General features: G+C 35.5%; 1 protein-coding gene across 3 annotated transcripts in view; it reads right to left on the reverse strand.

Moving 5' to 3' along the window:
• Positions 1-2098: 2098 nt before the first annotated feature.
• The window catches only part of DIS3 (DIS3 homolog, exosome endoribonuclease and 3'-5' exoribonuclease), a 28171-nt gene continuing 8407 nt past the window's right edge, over positions 2099-21862 (reverse strand). For 2 of the 3 annotated variants that reach the window (XM_004324353.4, XM_019921056.3), the window contains 17 exons: positions 18918-19085; positions 18001-18165; positions 16719-16832; positions 16450-16587; positions 15722-15868; positions 15229-15345; positions 14864-14965; positions 13848-13912; positions 13677-13761; positions 12085-12212; positions 9165-9251; positions 6892-7048; positions 5383-5597; positions 5106-5274; positions 4818-4976; positions 3743-3865; positions 2099-3095 (listed from right to left, as the gene is read on the reverse strand). In XM_004324353.4, coding sequence (XP_004324401.1) covers positions 3012-3095; positions 3743-3865; positions 4818-4976; positions 5106-5274; positions 5383-5597; positions 6892-7048; positions 9165-9251; positions 12085-12212; positions 13677-13761; positions 13848-13912; positions 14864-14965; positions 15229-15345; positions 15722-15868; positions 16450-16587; positions 16719-16832; positions 18001-18165; positions 18918-19085 — 2223 coding nt within the window. In that variant the 3' untranslated portion in view covers positions 2099-3011. The remainder of the gene's footprint in view (positions 3096-3742; positions 3866-4817; positions 4977-5105; positions 5275-5382; positions 5598-6891; positions 7049-9164; positions 9252-12084; positions 12213-13676; positions 13762-13847; positions 13913-14863; positions 14966-15228; positions 15346-15721; positions 15869-16449; positions 16588-16718; positions 16833-18000; positions 18166-18917; positions 19086-21862) is intronic. The other variant, XM_019921054.3, reaches the window with a different exon arrangement.

Here is a 21862-nt window from a genome sequence, read left to right on the forward strand (position 1 = left end):
TTACTTAAAAGTATGTGAATATACAGATGAATTCAAATTTATAACCTTGGTGAAAGAAATAAATGTGAGTTAGAAAGGAAACTTAATCGAAGAAGTAGAAAGGAGGTTAAGCAGGTTTCCAACACTTTTCATGCTTGAGCTGTTTGTTCATTTCAGTGTAGAAATTCTTAGTTCCAGTGATAACTGGTCTAAAAAGTGTAGATCTTCATGTGTTATTATTAGTGGGGTTAATGTGGGATGCCCAGAATGTATCTCCATCCCTAGGGTAGGGAACATCCTTTGTATGGAGAGGAGTTAGTTAAGAACACAGGAGAACCAGGAAAAACTGGGTGGGGGGGGGGGGTTTCCCATAGAGTTTTAGGCTTATGAAGCTAGGGTTGGACAGACATGTAACTAAATTTTTAAAATTAAACAAACATATTCATGTTGGGAGTAGAATGGGTAAATAATTTGGAGGGAAAATATTCTTTACCTTGGGAGAATGTATACTCGTATTTTACAAATTACCTTTTAAAAACTGTCTCATTCAGGAGGGAATAATTCCTACGTAGCCCTAGGAAATAAAGACATACTCTCATTGTGTCACGTCCTTCCTTACTTTTCTGCAACTTGTAAACTTCCTGCCAACCTGCAAGACTTATTTCTTGCTACGTACCTGCCTCATCCTCTCCCCTCTGTACACTAAACATTAAAGCCATTAGCCACTAGGTCCATTGCTAAAGATTAGTGCATTAGGAGGCTGAGTCCTTAATCACAGGCTTTAGAATTAATAGGAGCTTAAAACAATTGTACATAAGAGGAATTCTAGATCCTAAGGGTAGGTGCTTCCCTGGCTGTGTTTTTTTTAATAGCAAAACTCAAGAAACAACAAAGTTGTGATTGTAACTTGGATTCAAATCCTCCTCTGTCACTTATGACCCAAAATAGGCATAAACCATCAATCTCCCACGGGTTAAATGGGGATAATAGTCCTTACCAAACAGGGTTTTTTTTTTTTTTTTTTTTTCGGTATGCAGGGCTCTCACTGTTGTGGCCTCTCCCATTGCGAAGCACAGGCTCTGGACACGCAGGCTTCGCGGCATGTGGGATCTTCCCGGACCGGGGCACGAACCCATGTGCCCTGCATCGGCAGGCGGACTCTCAACCACTGCGTCACCAGGGAAGCCCAAACAGTGCTTTTTAAATGAACTATTTCATGTCAGCTGTGTAGCATAAGTAGTGGCATTCAAAGCATTTCAGATCAGCAAGGAAGAGGCTTCAGGGTGAAAATAAGGTTTCTGGTCATCTTGAACTACTCAACAGGGACTAGAGCCTGAAGCAGGCCTTCTTCATAGAAGAGGTGTAAGAAAACAAACCTGGAAAGACAGATGTGAGGTCAGCATAGCCTTGTTTTACCCAGAAGCCTTCCTTTTCCTCGACTGCAGGTAAACTATGGCCCATGAGCAAAGAATTTTTCAATGGCTGGGGGGAAAGGTGCAGCATGGAAATTGAATTTAGTAGTATTTTGTTAAACACATGAAAATTAGGAAATTATTTCAATTTCCCTGCCCGTAAACAAGGTCTTGTTGGAACGTAGCCATGCTCGGTTGTTTACATATAGTCCGTGGCTGCTTTCATTCTGTAAGAGCAGAGGAGTGAGTGGAGAGCTATGGTTGTGACAGAAACCACCCGGCTGGCACAGCCTGACTTGTCCGGCCTTCACAGAAAAGGCTTGCCCACCGCTTTAGGCGTTAGTCCCCTCAAGGCTCTCCGAATGAAACAAGTTCTGCCTCAATGTATGGATGTTTTCCTCAGTAACAGGAAATGGGAACAATCATTTTAATTACTGAAGTGCCTGAATGTACACATTGGAACTATTCTCACTTACTACACCTGCCGATGTGTTCGCCAGTCACTTCTCACTGTACTGCAAGCTCCTTCAGGGCAGAGATCGTTTACTTGACTGGTGAGGAACCTGGTACAGTGTCGGTACTTCAGAAATTGAATGAGCCAAGTAAAATGTTTTAAGGTAACTCTATCTCGAAATATTCTTGAAGACACCTATTTTATCATTAATAATCTTTGTGGTTGACAAGGAAGTAGGCACGGGCACACCAAGTAGCAGTACTTCAATCTGTTCCCTTTAATGTCCTCATGCAACCCCTCCTTTCCTCCATAATCTGATATATATGCAATTTAAAAGCCATTATTAATTGCCTCCTTATTTTATAAGTAACACGATGTGATGTTTAAAGGGCCATCTCTATTCTTTCTTTGAACCCTAATGCCTTATTTTCGGGGAGATATTTGAGCTGAAGGTCAAGGATGATGATCACACTTATTATCTGGTATTAAAAAAAAACTATTTTTCCAGTTAGATCAAAATATTCTACTTCACCTTCCTTCAACACCCAATTCCCAAACATTCACAGCTGTTCAAGAACCACTAATAAAATGCAGGAGGCTTTTTAACAGTACAGGAACACTTAGTATAAGTCAGGTAAATTAAAGGTGGCAAAGGAGATTAAATGCTGAAGTCCCTGACAGCTCCTGACTTCACTGTCTTGAAATCTAAAAACTGCCGTACCACACACTGACAGCTTTCAAGACTCAGAAAGAATAGACTGTTCCTTCTAAAAATGTTATATTTTCTCCATAGGAAAATTACAGTTTTTTTCTATCAATAGTAGATAATCAAATTACTTATGCAAAATTCATCTCCTCTTCAGTGAGCAGATGAGTGCTCCCTTTAAATGATCTTTACAGATCCCTCAAGTTGTTATCCTGTCACTATTTAAGTGATGGTTATTCAATCGAATTTTTCTGCATAAGTAGTTCTGTTCAATCCAGAAAGGAAGTAGTATGATGGGACAGACACAGTCAACAGTTCAATAAAAATGCAAATTTCAAAAATTATTAAAATGTGCTTAGAAGTAACAAACTATCACACACTTCTTAGGTTTACAAGTGTTCCCTCAAGATTTTTTTTTTAAGGAAACCAATCTTTGAAGCTTTTTTTTTCTTGACTGTAGCTATTTTTGAAGCTTCTTCTTCTTTGTCTCTGGTTCACTAATGTCCATGTTTGAAGTATCAGTAGGAACGCTTATTCCTGGTATCTAAAGTAATGCAAATGGGAAAAATAGATGAGTAAAAGCGTAAAATAAGGAATAAATCTTTCTCATCTTCCCCTTCCCCACTGACGCTTTTAAGTTCAAAAAGATGCAGGGGTGGTAGGGGGAAGAAGGAGCAGATTTTCCACAGGATATATGTGTTGGTATGTATTTCACACACAAAGGAACAGTGGTTCAGAATGTAAAAGGCAGACATGATCTCAGCAGGTAGAAGCATGTCATTTGGGAAGGGTGGGTTTAACCAAAACGTTCAATTTATCTTAGCTGTGAGCCACTCTGTCAGGATCAGAGGCCTCAGGTGTGTCGGGGGCAGAGCCAAGGTTAAGAACCAATGTCTTAGGTGGAAACACACTTTAACTTGATCTTCAAAAGTGCGGATTTCAGAAAGAACTAGGCAGATCTCAGAACTCCACTTTTGGCCCCAAGGACCTCAGAAGAAGCCCAGATGCCTGGGTTCCCATGGCCTAAGGAAATCAGTGAGAAAATAGGATTTCCTATGCAGATATTTGTCTTCCACAATACTTACAGGATTCTATCCTTAAACAGGAATAACTTATGACTATATCACTCTCTTTCACAAAATACATACTGTTTATTCCACCACAACATGGACACTCTAAGTTTGGTCTTACCTGTGGTTCTACCAGGGACATTCGGATCTTCTGATGCTGAAGATTAGATGAGTCTAACATGATTTTCACTTTAACTTTATCAAATATATGAAACACTGTATCTTCTATTTTAAGTGATGGTATCTAAACAAAACACATTTTACTATTTTTAATTGCTTTCTTACACTTGAGGCTTGGTTCTAATTCTTTATAATTTATCTTCCATATTAATTTAAAAGTTTAAATTCTAAAATAACTTCAATATTTATTCAGTATCTAGGTGTTCAACATAACAAAAACCACTAATCTAACAAACTCATACATATGACCTAATTATGTGCAAACCTCCCCCTTTCATTAATGTGGTCCCAATATATATTCATTAACTGTAGGATTCTCACCCCTTTAATTAGCAAATTGTTGGTGTTATACAGGAGCACAAAGGTAATGTGGGCAGAATTTATTGTTCTGTAGTTCTACTAAGATTAGGGAAGTAGGGAGTGTGTCAGGTAAGAGACACTTGGAATTGGTTGAAAAAATTCCCTTCTTGGAGCTATAAACAGCCATTTATTCCTTTACTTTATGTGGTCCCAATATATATTTATTGGGTCCCAATGTGGTCCCAATATATATTCATTAACTGTAGGATTCTCACCCCTTTAATTAGCAAATTGTTGGTGTTATACAGGAGCACAAAGGTAATGTGGGCAGAATTTACTGTTCTGTAGTTCTACTAAGATTAGGGAAGTAGGGAGTGTGTCAGGTAAGAGACACTTGGAATTGGTTGAAAAAATTCCCTTCTTGGAGCTATAAACAGCCATTTATTCCTTTACTTTAATCCATTTGTCCACTAGGGACAAAGCATAATTCAAGTTTTCCTTAGAGGGGAAAACTTTTCATGGTATAAAAGAAAGAAATCAAGAAAAACTTTTGTATATGGCAAGAAACACTGAGCTGAGAAATAGTGAGTAAAACGATAAGCTTAGCTAGCATAAAGTTCTGTAGGGTACAAAAATAATTTTTCCCTTTATAGGTACCATTTGCAACTGTCCCCCCTCCAAAAAAAGCCAAAATAAAAACATTAGAAATACTGTACCTCATCATCGTAAGTAAGCCGTGGCTTTGGTTTGTCCTTTTCTTCAAAAAACACTGTACCTTCTAATCCATACTTTGGAATTAACACCACAAGAGCATTCTTTCTCACAAATAGAATATAAGCTTCTTCACTTACTATTCCTTTGCTTTTGAAAAATAACTGTAAAAAAGCATACAACCTTATCAAGGATTGTCTTAAGATATTTTGAAGTTAACAAAAAAAAAAAAAATTCTGCAATTAAAAGTGAACGAAACTTCATTTCTAACATTAGTGATAGAAGGCAAATACCTGGGTATGAAAAGCCACAGATGCACGCTGAGCGTACTGTGCCATTTTGTGCCGAAAATTGAGATTTTTACATACTTCTGCAAGCTTGTGTTTGTCTGTCAACTCTGGGTAAGTGCAGTCAGCCCCGACAGCCACAGCCAATAACCGATGAACGATGATGTCTGCGTATCTAGATATATGAAGGAGAAATAAGAATCATGCTATGTTAACATTAAAATGTCCTTTTAAAATTTGAAATCAACTGTTTTCTATCTCTAATTTCATAAGGAAAAAGTACCTTCGGATGGGTGAAGTAAAATGTGTGTATATTGGGGACGCTAAGCCATAGTGATGAAAATCAGTATCCATTCCAGAGCAGAAGTACACAGCTTGCATCATGCAGCGAGTTGCCAATATTCTTAACAGGGTGTTTAGATATGGGAAGGTAAGTGAATCAGCCCGGTCCAAAGAGTCAGCCAAAGCCTTGGCTGTATCAGTTTTAATTTCCAAATTCTGTGGATAAAAAAGAGGGGAAAACGCATCATATTAAACATTTTAAAATCACTACCAGCATGTCTTCAAAATATAACCAATCAGATTGAACAAATATGGTGGTTTTTGACCACATATTCAGTGTTTATATCTTTTATCCTAAACCTAGGAGAACTAAAAATAAAGTCATAAAAAGTAATGGCTGTTTTTTGCAACATTAAACCTTAAATTTTTCTGAACGCATTTGAAGGTACTACAGTATCAACATTCTTAAGAAATTTCAAGGGGAAGAGAATATTGGGAGCAGTAGTGCTATCTCTCAAAGTCCAATCTGTACTTGCCTTATCTCTGTTGGGGCAGAAAAAAATCAAAGTAGATCTGGATATTTTTCAGCATATCTGGATTTTCTCTGCAGAGTTTCCCTCCATTCAAAGTAGAAGATCAGAGGCAAAATAAAACTGTATTGGTTACTACAGCTCAACGTGCTGATACAGCAATTGGCTGCTTGTTTTACTTTGGGAGATGAGGCAAAAATACTTATATCTTCCTTCCTCTACCCAGGTCATAGAAAGAAATAGGACAGTAAGAGAAAATTCTCCAATTTACAGTACAATCCTTAGAGCAGAGGAGAAGCTGATTCTGTTCTCATGGATATGATAGGAGCAGGCCCACCATAAAGGTCTGAAAAATCAGAAATCAACGTCATCCTGTTAGAATAATACCCTGAAATCCAAGCCACAGTCACCCCAAGTGTAGGGATAATCATGCCTAAATAAGTCTACTAACCAGAGGCAGGGAGCATAAGGGGCTGAGGAAACGGGTGCCCTTTCTATGTTTTTCCTTTTTTCCACATATGCAAAAATGGACTTCTTTCTTAGGGACATGACATAAAGAGGGCTTAAGTGAGTTGAAGATAAAGAGAAAAAAAAAACTATCTGTTAAGTCTCTAAAGGTAGACAGTTTGGAGGAGGCATGAAATAATACAGGCATAAAAAACATGTGTAAAGGCACAGAGATATGGAAGAGCTTAATACGTTCAGGATATTATAAATAACTTAGTCTGGAATATCTGGCTTTAGTATAGGGCTCTCTTTATTTAAAGACATTAAAGGATTTTATTAAACAAATGATTTCAAGGTGCGAAGAGATGACCACACCCAAGTTAGATGACTTCTTTTTTAATTGAAAGAACTACGGGCATATTTTTGCATCAGGAGACAACAAAATTTTTATGGAAATGTAAATATAGATTATTCAGTGCAATGGCTGGATCACTACACAAATACAGATGCTTTTTCAAACTATGTGACCTTACCTTGGATTTAGCTGCCTTAACAAGAATTTCGTAATTTGATGGAGGAGGGGCAGGATGTTTTCGAAGCAGAGCATGCTCAGGAAATTCTTCGTGAATTTTTTTTGCAACAGAGATGTTGGCAAGTAACATAAATTCTTCCACCATGGAATTTGTTTCTCTGCCAATGGCAAAATCGTTAAATAAGGAAAAAGAATGAGACTTCTATATATCGTTCACAGGTTACCTTCTCTACCAAGAGATAATGAAAATTCCTATGTAAACATTCATGTGTGTATGCACATGTGTTTTTTTAAGAACTTAGTATCCCTTTCATTTCTCAGCTACTGTGCTAACGATCTCTTACTAGGCATCTACTCCATGAGTAAATCTCACGCTAGAAGAGACTTTACAAATGGCAATAAAAAACAGAAGCTTTGGGCTTCCCTGGTGGCGCAGTGGTTGAGAGTCCGCCTGCCGGTGCAGGGGACTACGGGTTCGTGCCCTGCACCGGGAAGATCCCACATGCCGCAGAGCGGCTGGGCCCGTAAGCCATGGCCGCTGAGCCTGCGCGTCCGGAGCCTGTGCTCCGCAACAGGAGAGGCCACAACAGTGAGAGGCCCGCGTACCGCAAAAAAAAAAAAAAAAAAACCAGAAGCTTTAGTAACTCTAGTAATATATAAAATCTAAATCATAAGCATTTTCACCTCTTTATACTGAGTACAAAGAGATTTTTATTCAATTATAAGTCCACAGAAATAAAGTTTTCTAAGAATTAAAAGCTATTTAGGTCATATCAATTTTGGCTTTAAAAAAATGAAAACTTTCACTAATAAACTTTCACCCCAAAACGAAGAGATATTTAAAATAGCTATTTTGGGTGCATATTATGGCCCAGGCATTGTGCTATAAGTGCTATATACATTGCGATATGTGTGTGTGTATACATACACATATACAATACATATACACACATATGTATATATATATATATGGATATAGATATTAGTCCTGTTTTGCAGGTGAGAAAACTAAAGATGTGTAACATTATTCTCTTGCTCAAGATTAGAATTATCAGTAGAAACAGGATCTGAGCCCATATAATCTGACTTCAAAGCTCTTAACCAATGTGATATTGTTTTTCATTCTACATAGCCTATGTCCACTTAAAATTTAGTTTAGTAAATGATCTGTGTTGTTTAATAGTGCTTTCTTTCTCCCAAGTTACTGAACATGCATTATTAATCTGTCATTCATGTTTCCATTTTTAACAACATCTTATAACTTCTTGACAAGATTCCTAAAATATATTAATTTTTTTTTTTTAATATTAGGAAGACCTCTAATTGTACCTTTAAAACTATGGGACAATCTCTTAGAAATGTGGTTTTTCTTCTTGGTAAGAAGAAATGGGTGATGTTCTGCTTTGGCAAAACTAGATTCAAGATCTTCCTCAAAAAAGCCCTTGGTATTGGGTTCACTGTTCCTATTAACATTAGACTTATTTGCACAGAAATTCACCCAAAGGTATTTTTAAATTTTAGCTCTAATGCTATAACGCACACACTGGTCCTAACTAACAAACTTGAGAATATTCCCATTTTTAATCCTTGGTCATCTACTAGAAAAGTGTAAATGCATGATTAATTTCAGATCACCTTACATAACAGGCATGGAAAAGAGGCCTAACTCTGATTTAATCCAAAACAACCTTGCTCCCTAAATCTTAGCCCAAATCAATAAAACTGTAACAACAATACCTAACCTCTGACTATTCTTCGCAACACCCTATGAGGTAGGTACCATTACCAATCCTATTTTACTGACAAATAAATCGAGTCATAGAGAGGTCAAATAACTTGACCGGAGTCACTGGCAGAAGTGGGATCCAAATCTAGGCAGTCTGGCTTCAAAGCCCAGTGTTTGGCCACTATTCTACCCTATCACAGTATATTCTCTATTAAATACATAAGAAATTAATGAGGGTAATCTTCCTTTACTTACCATAGCTATTACTAGTCAAGTTCTAATATACCACACATTAAGACAAACCAAACTGGCAGTTTTCCTTTTATAATATTTATCTTATAAATAAGATACATAGGTTTTATATAAAAAAGACTAGAAAGTGAAATCATTAACTTTTCTCTACATTTCATAAGTAAAAAAAACTCTGTAGAAATCATAACCCTACTAAAAATAGATATTTGGGGTACAAATATGCTTTATTAATATATATACTAGATATTACCTTAAAATCAAAATCTTATCTACTACCCATCAAAAAAATTGCATACCTAAGTTCCTTGGTCTGCAGATCTATAGGATCATGAGTTTCACTGTCCATGTGGAATCGAACTTCTGGAGAAGAAAGAGTCAAAGCCCTAAATAAGATAAAGAGGTGAATCAGTCATGTGAGCAGTAACAGATATAATTCTGGAAGTGATTCTTTTAAAACAGAAAATGATTAGAGCAAGTGCATAACAGTTTTTCTTATGAAAGCTTTATGACCATCTGCTAAGTTTTATGTTCCATTTTCACGGATAGCCTAATATTTTACAGCTCTAAAATGCATTTAAAAAGGGAGGACAGTAGCAACACAACAAAATGAGTCCTTGTGTTTCTCAGGATTTGAATGACTTCTGTACCGAAACTGAGTTTTTACTTAGCTACAAGAGTTTGTAATCAGTTTTATAAATAAAGAAGGTAATCAATAGTATTTTATTTACTATAGGAAACAATGTATTAGGGTGAGGGATGGTGGAGAGAGGCAAAAGGGAAGCTGCCATGGGTAGATCAGTAACATCAGAAGATCCCCAGTTCGAAAGTATCTTCCACATACACTCAACCAAGGAGAGGAGACAAACTACAACTAATGTCACAAACACTAATGGCTATTAATATCTGAGTGCTGTGGGTCAGAGAGTGCACTAGGCTAAGTGCTTTACATGCACAGTTCATTTAATGATTTGGCAAGTTCTCCTTTGAAAAGTAAATTCCCACAAGGCAAGGCAAGTATAATGTTTCTACACACCTTGATGCTATTTTCATCAGGTCAGCTCCAAATCAACCTAAAACTAAGAATTTTAATGAGGCTGGGTAACTTTGGACAATCACAAAAAAGGGAAAAAGATGATTTGGGGCAAGTTAAGTGGGATTCCAAGTCCTTTTTTCCCTTGACTCTTCACCTTTATTAGAAGAACTACAGAAGAAATACTAGAGAGGGAATCCCGACAAATATTCCTTTCTTTCCATGCATAATTTACAATAAGGTTCTAAACCACAATTAATCTGTGTTAATCTATACATCTTGACCTAAAGAGCAAGGTATACTAATCACATTTTGATCACTTTTTCTTCACAGAACATTTAAAACGTGACACTTATTCTTTAACATAGACATATGATAAATATAATTTAAGACACAACACATCCTTTAAGAAGGTGAAAGACACCAATTTTTTTTTACTGATTCCTTTCTCTATTCATCCTAAGACTGAGAAGACTCGATGATATGTTTTACCAATAGATGACTATCTATCAATACTTACAAAACTAGAAGTACAGTGTTCAAGTTAACGAAATATCTTTCCTGTCCTAATTAGCGGAAGCTGTTACAGATGCAAATTTACATCTCTTACTTTAAAACTGCCAAAATAAATACAGTTTCAATTTGTTTTATTCACTTTGCTTTTACAACAAACTTTCTTCTGATGCCTGGCATACTGAAAACCTTCAATAAACGAATACTTGATGAAAAATGTGTTGTTCTGTATTACAAAAGAAATCTAACTATACTCCTCTTATTTACATCTTAAGGACAAACTTGAGCAATAATTTCATTGGGTTTTACTACATCCAAATTATCCTTATATAGTTCCAAGTTTCAGGAGAAAATTCCCAGAAAACTGAAGTGTGAGTAGAGATAGGGTTGGCTCAGCATAAATGCCTAGAACAACACTGTCCAATGGAACTTTCTGCAGGGATGGAAATGTTCTCAATCCACCTTGTCCAACATGGTAGCCACTAGCCAAATGTGGCTACTGAGGACTTGAAATATAGCTAATGTGACTCAGGAACTGAATTTTTTATTTTAATTTTAATGAATTTTAATTTAAATAGGCACATCTTATGAAAACAGCACAGATCTAGAGTTTGCACTCCCCAACAAAAACACTTTTAGTAACTACTTGTGACCCTACCCTAGATGGGCACAGGAACCCAGAGACCAACATATGAAAGGCTCAAGAACCTGCTTTACTCTGACAGTTGATGTTTTTCAAGAATCAAATTTCTTCTAACTATTTCAACAAGTTTGGGTACTTGGATACTCCTTAAAACTCCTCTGCAGTTTGGCAAATGCCATGATATAACAGCTAAAAGTTGTAAACCTGCCGCTAGCAATCAGATCTTTGGTAAGACTGCTTCTAGGTAACTCTTAATCATTTAAAAAATGAAGGTGTTGGGGGCTTCCCTGGTGGCACAGTGGTTGAGAATCTGCCTGCCAATGCAGGGGACACGGGTTCGAGCCCTGGTCTGGGAAGATCCCACATGCCGCGGAGCAACTAGACCCGTGAGCCACAACTACTGAGCCTGCGCTCCGCAACGAGAGAGGCCGCGACAGTGAGAGGCCTGTGCACCGCGATGAAGAGTGGCCCCCACTCGCCGCAACTAGAGAAAGCCCTCGCACAGAAACAAAGACCCAACACAGCCAAAAATAATAAATAAATACATAAATAAAAATTAAAAAAAAAAAAAAAACTTTAAAAAAAAAAATGAAGGTGTTGGATTAAACAACCTCTAAAATCTCTTCCAACTCTAAGTGCAAGAAGGACTTCATCTATATTTATTTTAATATCTGAAAACCAATGTTCAATCTTGAAACTCATTTCTAATTAAAATCAGGAACGATCCAAATAGAACAGTCTTAAGACAATCTTGCCTTCCTAGAATTTCTTCAAGATCTTTAACTCAAACATATCAAGATCTTTGACACAACAGAACTCTTGAACAAACCAGAATCAAGTCCAGAATCAAGCTGCTAATATTTAAAAAGGTATCTAGAAGAAACGGAATGTTTCTACTTAAGAGCCCCTATTCAGCCTATTAAATAATTCATCACTGTCCATGATAAAACACTTTAAAGAGTTCACAAGTTAGCTTAATGCCAGGATAGGTGAATTAAGACAAATCTTAATAACTATTTTTGAAATGTACCCATTTTCAATTCTTCCTTTTTTCAAAATTTTAGCTAGTTTATTTAGTCCACGGAGACTAGTAGTAATACTATCATTCATGGTTGCTGAATCAATTCTCATCTGAGCTTCAGCATATGTAAGGGAAGCCTAAAAAAGAAACCATATGTTAATACAATGCTTATAAAAACTGACTTACTATGTTCTCATATTTCCACTATATAAAATCCATGATTTCAGAAAACCTAAAATCAATAACAAAAGAAGAGATTCCTATCTATAATATTTATACTCCACACCTATGATTTCTGGTTCATTTACTCTTATCTGATGCATTACACAACATAAGCGAACTTATGTTAAAACAAAATAAAATGGTAGAATGGTTAGTAAATAGTTTAAACTATTTACTCATAGTTCAGTTAATGTATAAATACTTAGGTAATGTTAAAATAAAATAAAAGGAAGGTTAGATTCTCTGATAATGACTGTAAAGTGAAATCCTTTCCGGAGAACCAATACTGCCTTACTCACAGCAAATAATTAATAAAATTGTAATAGTCTAGACATTGTGTTTTATAGGAAATCTACTAAATACCCAAAATTAGGTATTTAACCTAAGAATCGGAAAAATCATAGTAGAAAACATTAATTTCCAATTACAATACAAATAGTACCTCTGTTCCTATTTCCCTCCTTATGTAAAACACCATTTTTTAGCTTTTTTTTTTCTAAGCAGCTTTTTGAGTAAAAATCAGGAATAGTACAAGAGAGTTAGGTGATGCAGACCAGGTCAGATTCTTGGGAGAACCAACTTATCTATTAGGGGATAAGAGTTCCCCATCTAAAAATGTTTTCTGTTATATGCTTACTAATTTTTTTTCATATAATTTTGTTACACTGACCAAGTCTAGGAGAATTATAAACTCATCCTATTTAAAAATACTAATCTAGGAAAATTTAAATCATTCCCACATTACTATCTGTCAGTTTAACATTGCTTTCTTTCCAATCACTAGCTGATTAGAAAAGAATGATGTCAAAGGGAGAGAAAAAGCCGGCAAACTTGGAAAACAGATCATTGGAAGAAAAGTGGTTTGGCAAACATCAGAGGTAGATTCAGGGCAAAATGAGAACACAAGGGAATCTGGGGAAAAGTATTAAAAAAAGGAGAAGAATGAGAAACATAATCTGGCTCCGTTCTGTGTGAACATCGAGCTCAGGCTAGTCCTACTGGAATTCAACCATGATTTATCACATTATTTCAGTGAGAAAGTGTGAGGAACAAGGAGACGGTGTACATGCCATCTTTTAAAATACTAACCAGTTATAAACTGGGACAGCTTCAAACACTGGAGTTCCTGAGTTAGGGCTAAAAGAAACCTACTTGGTCTCCTCAAGTATATAGGCTTGGTAAGTTTCTGAATACAGGAATAAACTCATTTCTAAGTAACAGCAAAAATTAAGCAAGTAACTGAAAACAACTAGAGTTTGCTGCAACACTGGGGAAAAACTTATTATTATTATTAATAAGCCTAACTTTTTCAAAACAATCTAGAACATTGTTAAAAGCACCAAAGATGTTAAACATGAAGTAGTAACCATGAAACCAACCTTTGAATTAATGACACTTTTGGTAAACCTTGTTTTTAAGATTTCTGCATTGTGATTCATTTCCCAAATACATGAAAATGCCAACCTATGAGGAAAAATAGATGGTATCTGTTAATGGGAATCAGTTATAGAAGTAAATACTATGTTTTTATGAAGAAATGTGATAAGTACCTGTCAACGTTAGATCTTAGGGAACATAAGTTAGAGCTAAGCAACTCTGGAACCATGTCAATCCTCTGGAACAAATAAAATAGAGTTGTGGATTACCGAGCTGTCTCCACATGTTTTTTGAGGTTCTACTCTCAAATATCAATAGCATTGAACTTACAAGGGGGAAAAAAAGGCCTTTGTGAAAAGAAGTGAGAAAATGTGAAATAAAAAGTCTATTTCTAGAAAAGTAGTTACACACAATTTTTACAAGAGGGAAGCAATGAAAGAGAACTGGATTTCATGTCAGTCGGTCTAAGTTTAAGTTCTCTACACTACCCACCTAGCTGTGCTCTGAAACTTTGAAATCTCTGGTCTGTACAATACGTTTGTACCAGATAACAGACACAGGCCCTAATAGCTCTACGACTGGACCTTCCTCCAATACTTCACACAAACTACATGGTGTTTTCAACATTCTAAAAAAAGAGAAACACTAAAATTTTATGGAAAAAAGCTACACAGAAGAACTTTGACAATGAATTTACCAAAGACTAAGCTTAACTTTCCCTTCTACTTTCACAATTTTTCTCTGTAAGTTTATGGGAGCATACTTAATGAAGAATAAATGGTAAATTGTGACAGAACAGACTCGACTTAACTATATATAAGAAACAGAAAATATATTAATTACCCACCAATAATAAGTTAAATGCTACACAACAATTTATATCAACTACGTCTACTTGTTATTTGGGTCACTCAATAACAAAACACATTGCAATATTTTCACTGATTTAAGGCCATCTTATTCTATGTATGTCTTTTAGCTAATTCATGTACTATTCCAGACTGTTCAAGAATCCAAAAGTGCCCATGATTTTGACAAACTGCACAATTAACAAAGTAGTATTTCATATTTCACTATATACTGAGGCTGTCCTCTTCTCAGGAAACACCTCAGATGGTTTTATTATTAAGAATAAAACAGGTGATGGAAATGATGTATCAAAATTCCACTCTAAATTTAATATATTTACCTTTTCACAAAGATACACAGTTGTTCCCCTTCTAGCTGATTCTTGATCCAATGCATTTCCTGGTCTAATAAAATAGCTAACATCAGCAATATGAACACCAACCTTAAAAAGATAAAAAGGATGTCAACATGCTTAATTGGGTAAATGTACTAATGGAGTTCTAATGAGAAGAAATACGGCCAAAAGGAAAAAGGACCTTAGTCACAGTTACCATTTCAATTTTTTACATGCCCATTAGTCTCTGCAGCTACAACTGACTCTACTTGACATAAATAACTCACAAACAAATTCTACAATAGGTCAAAAGAAAATTAACTCAAGACCAGAACTATATTTGGATAGAACGTCATTATAATTATGAATACCTCCAAATTTCCATTTTCAAGTTCTCTACAATGGAGAGCATCATCTATATCAGTACATCCTGGGGGGTCCACACTACAAACACACAGATGTCTCAGGTCTTCTCTGTTTTTCATGTCCTAGAAGATGCCACATTATTAAGAAAGAAAAAACTATTTTGGTGGTACAGATGTAACACAAGCTCTTATGCAATCAACAATATCTATAAATTAAAAAAAAACAGCTTTATTTCTTAATTATAACTGCATATCATGATTTATAACTTGTGAACTCTTCATCTTAGGAAAATTTGACATAAGCTAATGTCTGTCCCCTAGAAAAGTCTGTCTTTCAGTAAAGCAAATGATTTCCATGATACCTAAGAGTTCTGTACCAAACTAAATGCAGGGGAGGAGGGAACTACGGTTTCTACATATTTTAAAAAAACACATACAGAAATCAAACAAAATTAGTAGCTCAGATACAGTGATTCACTAAGAATTCTTTTCAACATACCTTCTCAGTGATGCTCCAGGGCATCTTTGGTAGAAGGCTAAGAACAGCCTGTGAGAAAGGCTGATGGGGAACATCATGCTCAAGTAACAAAACTTCCGTTTCAGTCTCTTTGTCTCCGACTTCACCTAAATTTTTTACAAAGTGCCCCTAAAACCAAAAGATATTATTAGAAAGGTGTATTTTACAGCTTTTTGTTTGGCAATTTATATTTTACTATCACATTAAATCCCTGAACATTTACATATCACTTTAGTATTTCTAAATGTTCTCCACACTTCTTAAAAATGACAACTAGGTAAATTAAAGCTAAAAATGACAAAGACTTCTCAAGTGATTTATGGGGGAGACTTCCCAAGGGCCTGGTTCTCATATAAAAAGGTGTCTGTTTATTTTCTATTATTTTTCAAGTTTAAAATGTGCTTCAAATATCCTATCTTCCAAATTTGTTTATTTACAATCTACTTAGGTCTCAAATGCTGTTTTTGTAGTAGCTGTCACCAAAAGTTATTTGTTAGGAAGTCTGAGTAAAAGTCACCAAATGATTCACATTGGAATTTCCTAAAATTAATTTTCAGCTTGGACGTACACTTACCAGGTAACTGTGAAATACTTCTAGATCTCAGTATGTATTTTATACAAAAGCAGATTCTATTTTCAGTAAAAGAAGCAACTTTATTCCCAAAGTTTTAATTAAATATTCTAAAATAAAATGATTAATTCAAGCTTACATTTGGATATCTGGAATTTCTGGGCCAACCATCAATAGCAACAATAATTCTCTGCCCTTCTAATGTAGAGGCCTGTCTGGTTTCTATCCGAATTCTAGGGATTCTCTTATCAGCAGGAGTAAAGAGATGTCTTCTTGACTAGAGAAAATTAGGAAAAAAGATTTTACACATACAAAAAAGGCTGGGGATGGGGGCAAGGTGAGTGAGGGCTGTAAGTTCTATTCAATGTATTTCATTTTCTATTACATAGCAACATGCTCTTTACTCACCTCTTTAATATCAGACTTCGAAAGCATGCCACAATATGGTCTCCAGTTCCTTCTTATTATTCCAACAACTCTACCTGTAGGCTTTAACATTTTTTCACTTACAGCAGTCTTAAGCTGAGATGTAAAAATAAAAGTAAAAATCTTCAGTTATCTTTCCTGTAAGGATAATGAGACAATTTCCCTTCAAAATTAGAACACAGGTACTTTCTCAAGCAGTAAATTATGACATAAAACTAAGGAATTTTGATGCTTCAAAATTCTAGGCAAGAGCATGCCAAACAAAACTACAAAAACAGTTCCATAGTAAAGCACTACAAAAAAACAAAAGTAATTGAATAAATATGTCAGAACTGGACTCTGCAGTTTTAATATGAAGATTTACTGACTTGCATACATGTGCGTGCACACACACACACACATGCACAGGTCTGGTAATTAAAAGACTAGGATTTTAGTACTAGTTTTCAATAATTAGCTGAGTGGCATTCATTAATTCATTAAAAAAGAGATGTATCTTTAAAGGTTCGTCCTTATCCAAAATATAAACCCAAACAAATAATAGTTTTTATTAGAAACAGCAGAAGAACCTTATGGTATTTCACCTCTAACACTCTCTTATGGCCTGGACTCTGCAAAGATAATGTTATAGTAAGACTCCAGAGTAGTGAATATAATTCATATAAAGAGAACTACTACTAATGTTGTGTGAATTCCAACTAATTGTATTATTGTTGTAATTCTAAAATGGGAAAATAAATAGGTCATATCAGGTAGACTTTAGGTCAAAAGAAACACCTGAAAGCACTCTCTTCATAATAAATATGGTAATAGAGAAGGAATTATTAAACAGACCTATTTGTAAGGGCCCAGAAGTACATCTCTTATGCTGAGGGAACTTTAACATTACATAAAGGCATTTCAGAAAATTTTAAATTTTTATTTACTTAAACCTCACTAATTCAGCCAGACCGTACACCTGAATGTCAGAATTCAAGTTTCATACTCAAGTCTTTTTGTATTTAAACCTTTGTTTTATTTGAGCAAAAGAAGACATTAATTTAAAAGCAGACTACTTAGAGGAAAAGAAATCAACTATGTGTATGACATATATTATTAAACTGACAGAACTATAATTTTATTCATTATACCTAGCAAATAAAATAAATATTAATAAAATAAATCTGAAAGCAATGAAACTTGTTTAATTTTTTCCAAAGACAATACATTAACAACTTATTCAAAGCTACGCAGACAAAAAAATAAAACTTTCTTGGTTTCATACAATGCATTCTCTCTCCTCTTCTTTCTCCATATCATCTTCATTTTGACCTTCGTCAAGTAAAACCACAGAAGATGGTGCTACCCACTGATTCTTCGGAAGAAGCTCCACAGCCACAATATCTTCATGAATAGCTCGGTTTAAATTTTTAAGTCCTTGTAAGATTATCTGTGTGAAACAGCAAATGACACGTGCCCAGATATTTTCAAAGGCAATATAATAATGGGAAGGTTGCCTACAGAAGTTTAGATATATTCTGATGTCTCTATGTTTCTATTTCCCCTCCTTTATATATTTTCTTCCTTTATAGTGGGGCCCTTTACTCTGCCCTCTTAATTTCTCAATAGCAAATAGAAAAAACATGGTCAGAAAATATGGGTTGTGTTCATGGCTCTACCATAACTCTTACATTAGTACCACAATTTCTTAATCTCTCTAAATCTCAGGGTCCTGATTGGTAAAACAAAAAAGAGAGTACCTACTCTTACAGGCAGAGTTGAAAATATATGAAATGCAGCATTCAAAGCAATGAGATGAGTACCTGCCCAATAGTGAGCACCCCAAAACAACTGCTATTTGCTTTAAAGTGTGTGAAGCTCTCCAGAGCAATTATACATTATGTAAATAGTATTTCCCACAATAGATCATAATACAGAAAATAAAGGTACCATAGTGGGGTTTTTTATTGATTAGATTTTTATTCTCTTAAAAGTGGGTTAATAGTTCTTTTCCTCAATAAGCAGTTTTTTGAAAAAGTGATTAATTCTACTAGTATCTACGACCTTTCACATAACTTTCTTCAAGCTGATAAATTGGGAGGATAAAGCAAACTTAACTTCTTGTACAAAAATGTTAAACACTTGTGAAAAAAAAAGAACAGAAAACATTTTAGTGTAAAAGGAATTTATGTACACACTTGCCTCTTTATTGTCTTCAGTGTCACCATGAACCCATACTGTAGCTTCTAAGTAATTTTCCCTGCTAGCTCTAAATGTCCCTTGAAGGTATGCACCAGATTTTATGCCTTGTTGTAGCTTACTTAATGGAAGATGCTCTGAAAATATTATTTTTCCACTATCTATTTCATTCTGTGAAATAAACAAACCAAGAGATATAGTTAGTAGTGAGTCTTTTGTATGCTCCATATACAACTATTAACACCATCAGGTATTTTTTAAAACAACCGTCACATTATGGTATATACCACTGTATGAATTTGAATGAACATAGCACAGTAAGAAAAAAAAGCTTTCTATTCTTAGAAATACACAAACATTTCCATTTCATTATATTTAGGTGTCAGCTACAGATGCAGAACACTAAGAAACTCTGTGTACCCCCCTACCCCTACCCAGGCCTCCTGGAATGAAGGTGTGTAGTTAGGTGATCAAGTGAGCGGGTAGGTATATAAAGGGTAATGGAAAGCCTCAACTGCATGAAAAGACTGTGGTTCCTGAAAGCACAAGAAAAGCTATTTTTATTTGGATTATTTTAAACAGCTAAGGATGTTAAATAGAGGTAGGCTGGCGTCTACTGTAGATCTACCACAACACCTTCCAGGATTCTCTAAGACCTCAACATCCACAATCCTGACTGCTTGGCTCCTTTAGTTTTCTTCATTTCCTAAATTCCCTACCTTCTGAGGAGATCACTTTACACCTTCTTTTTTCCTGCTTTACTCTCCAAGTTCCTTGTCTTCCTTCCTCACTCTCAGATGAAGGACCTCAATCTCCACACTGAGAATCAGAAGCAGTCACTCGAGACCTACTTCACCTCCCTACCACTGAATCTGCTCACCTATGTGAGCATCTCCTCTCCTCTATTCAACAACTTTGTCCTATAATTACTTTCTCTCTCTGGAATCAAATTTCCCCCCCTCTCTACTATAACATCCTCACCATCATATAAACTAATATAACCTATTTTTAAAAAATATGGACCTATTAAATACTATGATCCATTAAATAAATTAATGATATGGTCTATTAAAATACATTAATTAACTGATTATTTCCTCATAGCCCCAATCTATCACCAAGTCCTAAAATCAACAAAATATTTGTATCAACAAAATATACCCAATATCTGATCTACTTCTCACCATCTTAACTGCTGCTACCGTGATCCAATTTTCTGTCTTGTCTCCCAGGGGTACTAAAATATCCTCCTAACTGGAGGACCTTGCTTCTAATCTATTCTCCTTAGAGCAGCCAAAATGGATATTACTACTCTCCTGCTCAACAGCTGTCTAGCACTCATGGGCTAAAATCCAGTTTTTTTTCCATGACTCACTACACCCTAAATGATCTGGTCTCTACCTACATTTCTGACTTCAACCCTAACATTTTCTCCCTTGCTCACTCCATCCAGCCACACTTTTAGCTATTTCTTGATCTTGCCAACTTATTCTAACCTCAGAGACTTTGAACTTACTGTTCCTTCTGCATGAAATGCTCTTCCCCTAGTTAATGTTAATACATGGTTAACTCCCTTACATAAAGTAGCTAAAATGTCTCTGTTTCAAAGCAATTTGCTTTGTTAACATCCCTCCTAGCTCAGCTTAGACATTACTTCTATCAGGAAGCCTTGACATCCCAAATCGGGGTTAGATGCCCTTGCTAAGTTCAGTCAATTCTCCTATAATGTTTGTTTTGAAAACACAAATGTGTTCCAATGCAATTGATATATTAAAAAATACCAGGTGACAACATAGGAGCACCTCAATACATGAGGCAAATGATAACAGCCATAAAAGAGGAAATCGACAGTAACACAACCATAGTAGGTGACTTTAACACCCCACTTTCACCAGTGGACAGATCTTCCAAAATGAAAATAAATAAGGAAACAAAAGCTTTAAATGATACATTAAACAAGATGGACTTAATTGATATTTATAGGACATTCCATCCAAAAACAACAAAATACACTTTCTTCTGAAATGTTCATGGATCATTCTCCAGTATAGACCATATCTTGGGTCACAACTCAAGCTTTGGTAAACGTAAGAAAATTGAAATCGTATCAAGTATCTTTTCCGACAACAACACTATGAGACTAGATATCAATTACAGGAAAAAAATCTGTCAAAACTACAAACACATGGAGGCTAAACAATATGCTACTAAATAACCAAGAGATCACTGAAGAAATCAAAGAGGAAATCAAAAATACCTAGCAACAAATGACAATGAAAACACGACAACCCAAAACCTATGGGAGGAGCAAAAGCAATTCTAAGACAGAAGTTTATAGCAATACAATCCTACCTCAAGAAACAAGAAAAATCACTAATAAAAAACCTAACCTTACACCTAAAGGAATTAGAGGAAAAGAACAAAAACAACCCAAAGTTAGCAGAAGGAAAGAAATCATAAAGATCAGATCAGAAATAAATGAAAAAGAAATGAAGGAAACAGTAGCAAAGATCAATAAAACTAAAAGCTGGTTCTTTGAGAAGATAAACAAAATTGATAAACCATTAGCCAGACTCATCAAGAAAAACAGGGAGAAGACTCAAATCAACAGAATTAGAAATGAAAAAGAAGAAGCAACAACTGACACTGCAGAAATACAAAGGATCATGAGAGATTACAACAAGTAACTATATGCCAATAAAGTACACAACCTGGAAGAAATGGACAAATTCTTAGAAAAGCACAACCTTCCAAGATTGACCAGGAAATAGAAAACACAAACAGACCAATCACAAGCACTGAAATTGAGACTGTGATTAAAAACCTTCCAACAAACAAAACCCAGGACCAGATGGCTTCACAGGCAAACTCTATCAAACATTTAGAGAAGAGCTAACACCTATCCTTCTCAAACTCTTCCAAAATATAGCAGAGGGAGGAACACTCCC

This window comes from Tursiops truncatus, chromosome 18 (assembly GCF_011762595.2).
Source record: "Tursiops truncatus isolate mTurTru1 chromosome 18, mTurTru1.mat.Y, whole genome shotgun sequence".
In the NCBI taxonomy this organism is placed as follows: domain Eukaryota; kingdom Metazoa; phylum Chordata; class Mammalia; order Artiodactyla; family Delphinidae; genus Tursiops; species Tursiops truncatus.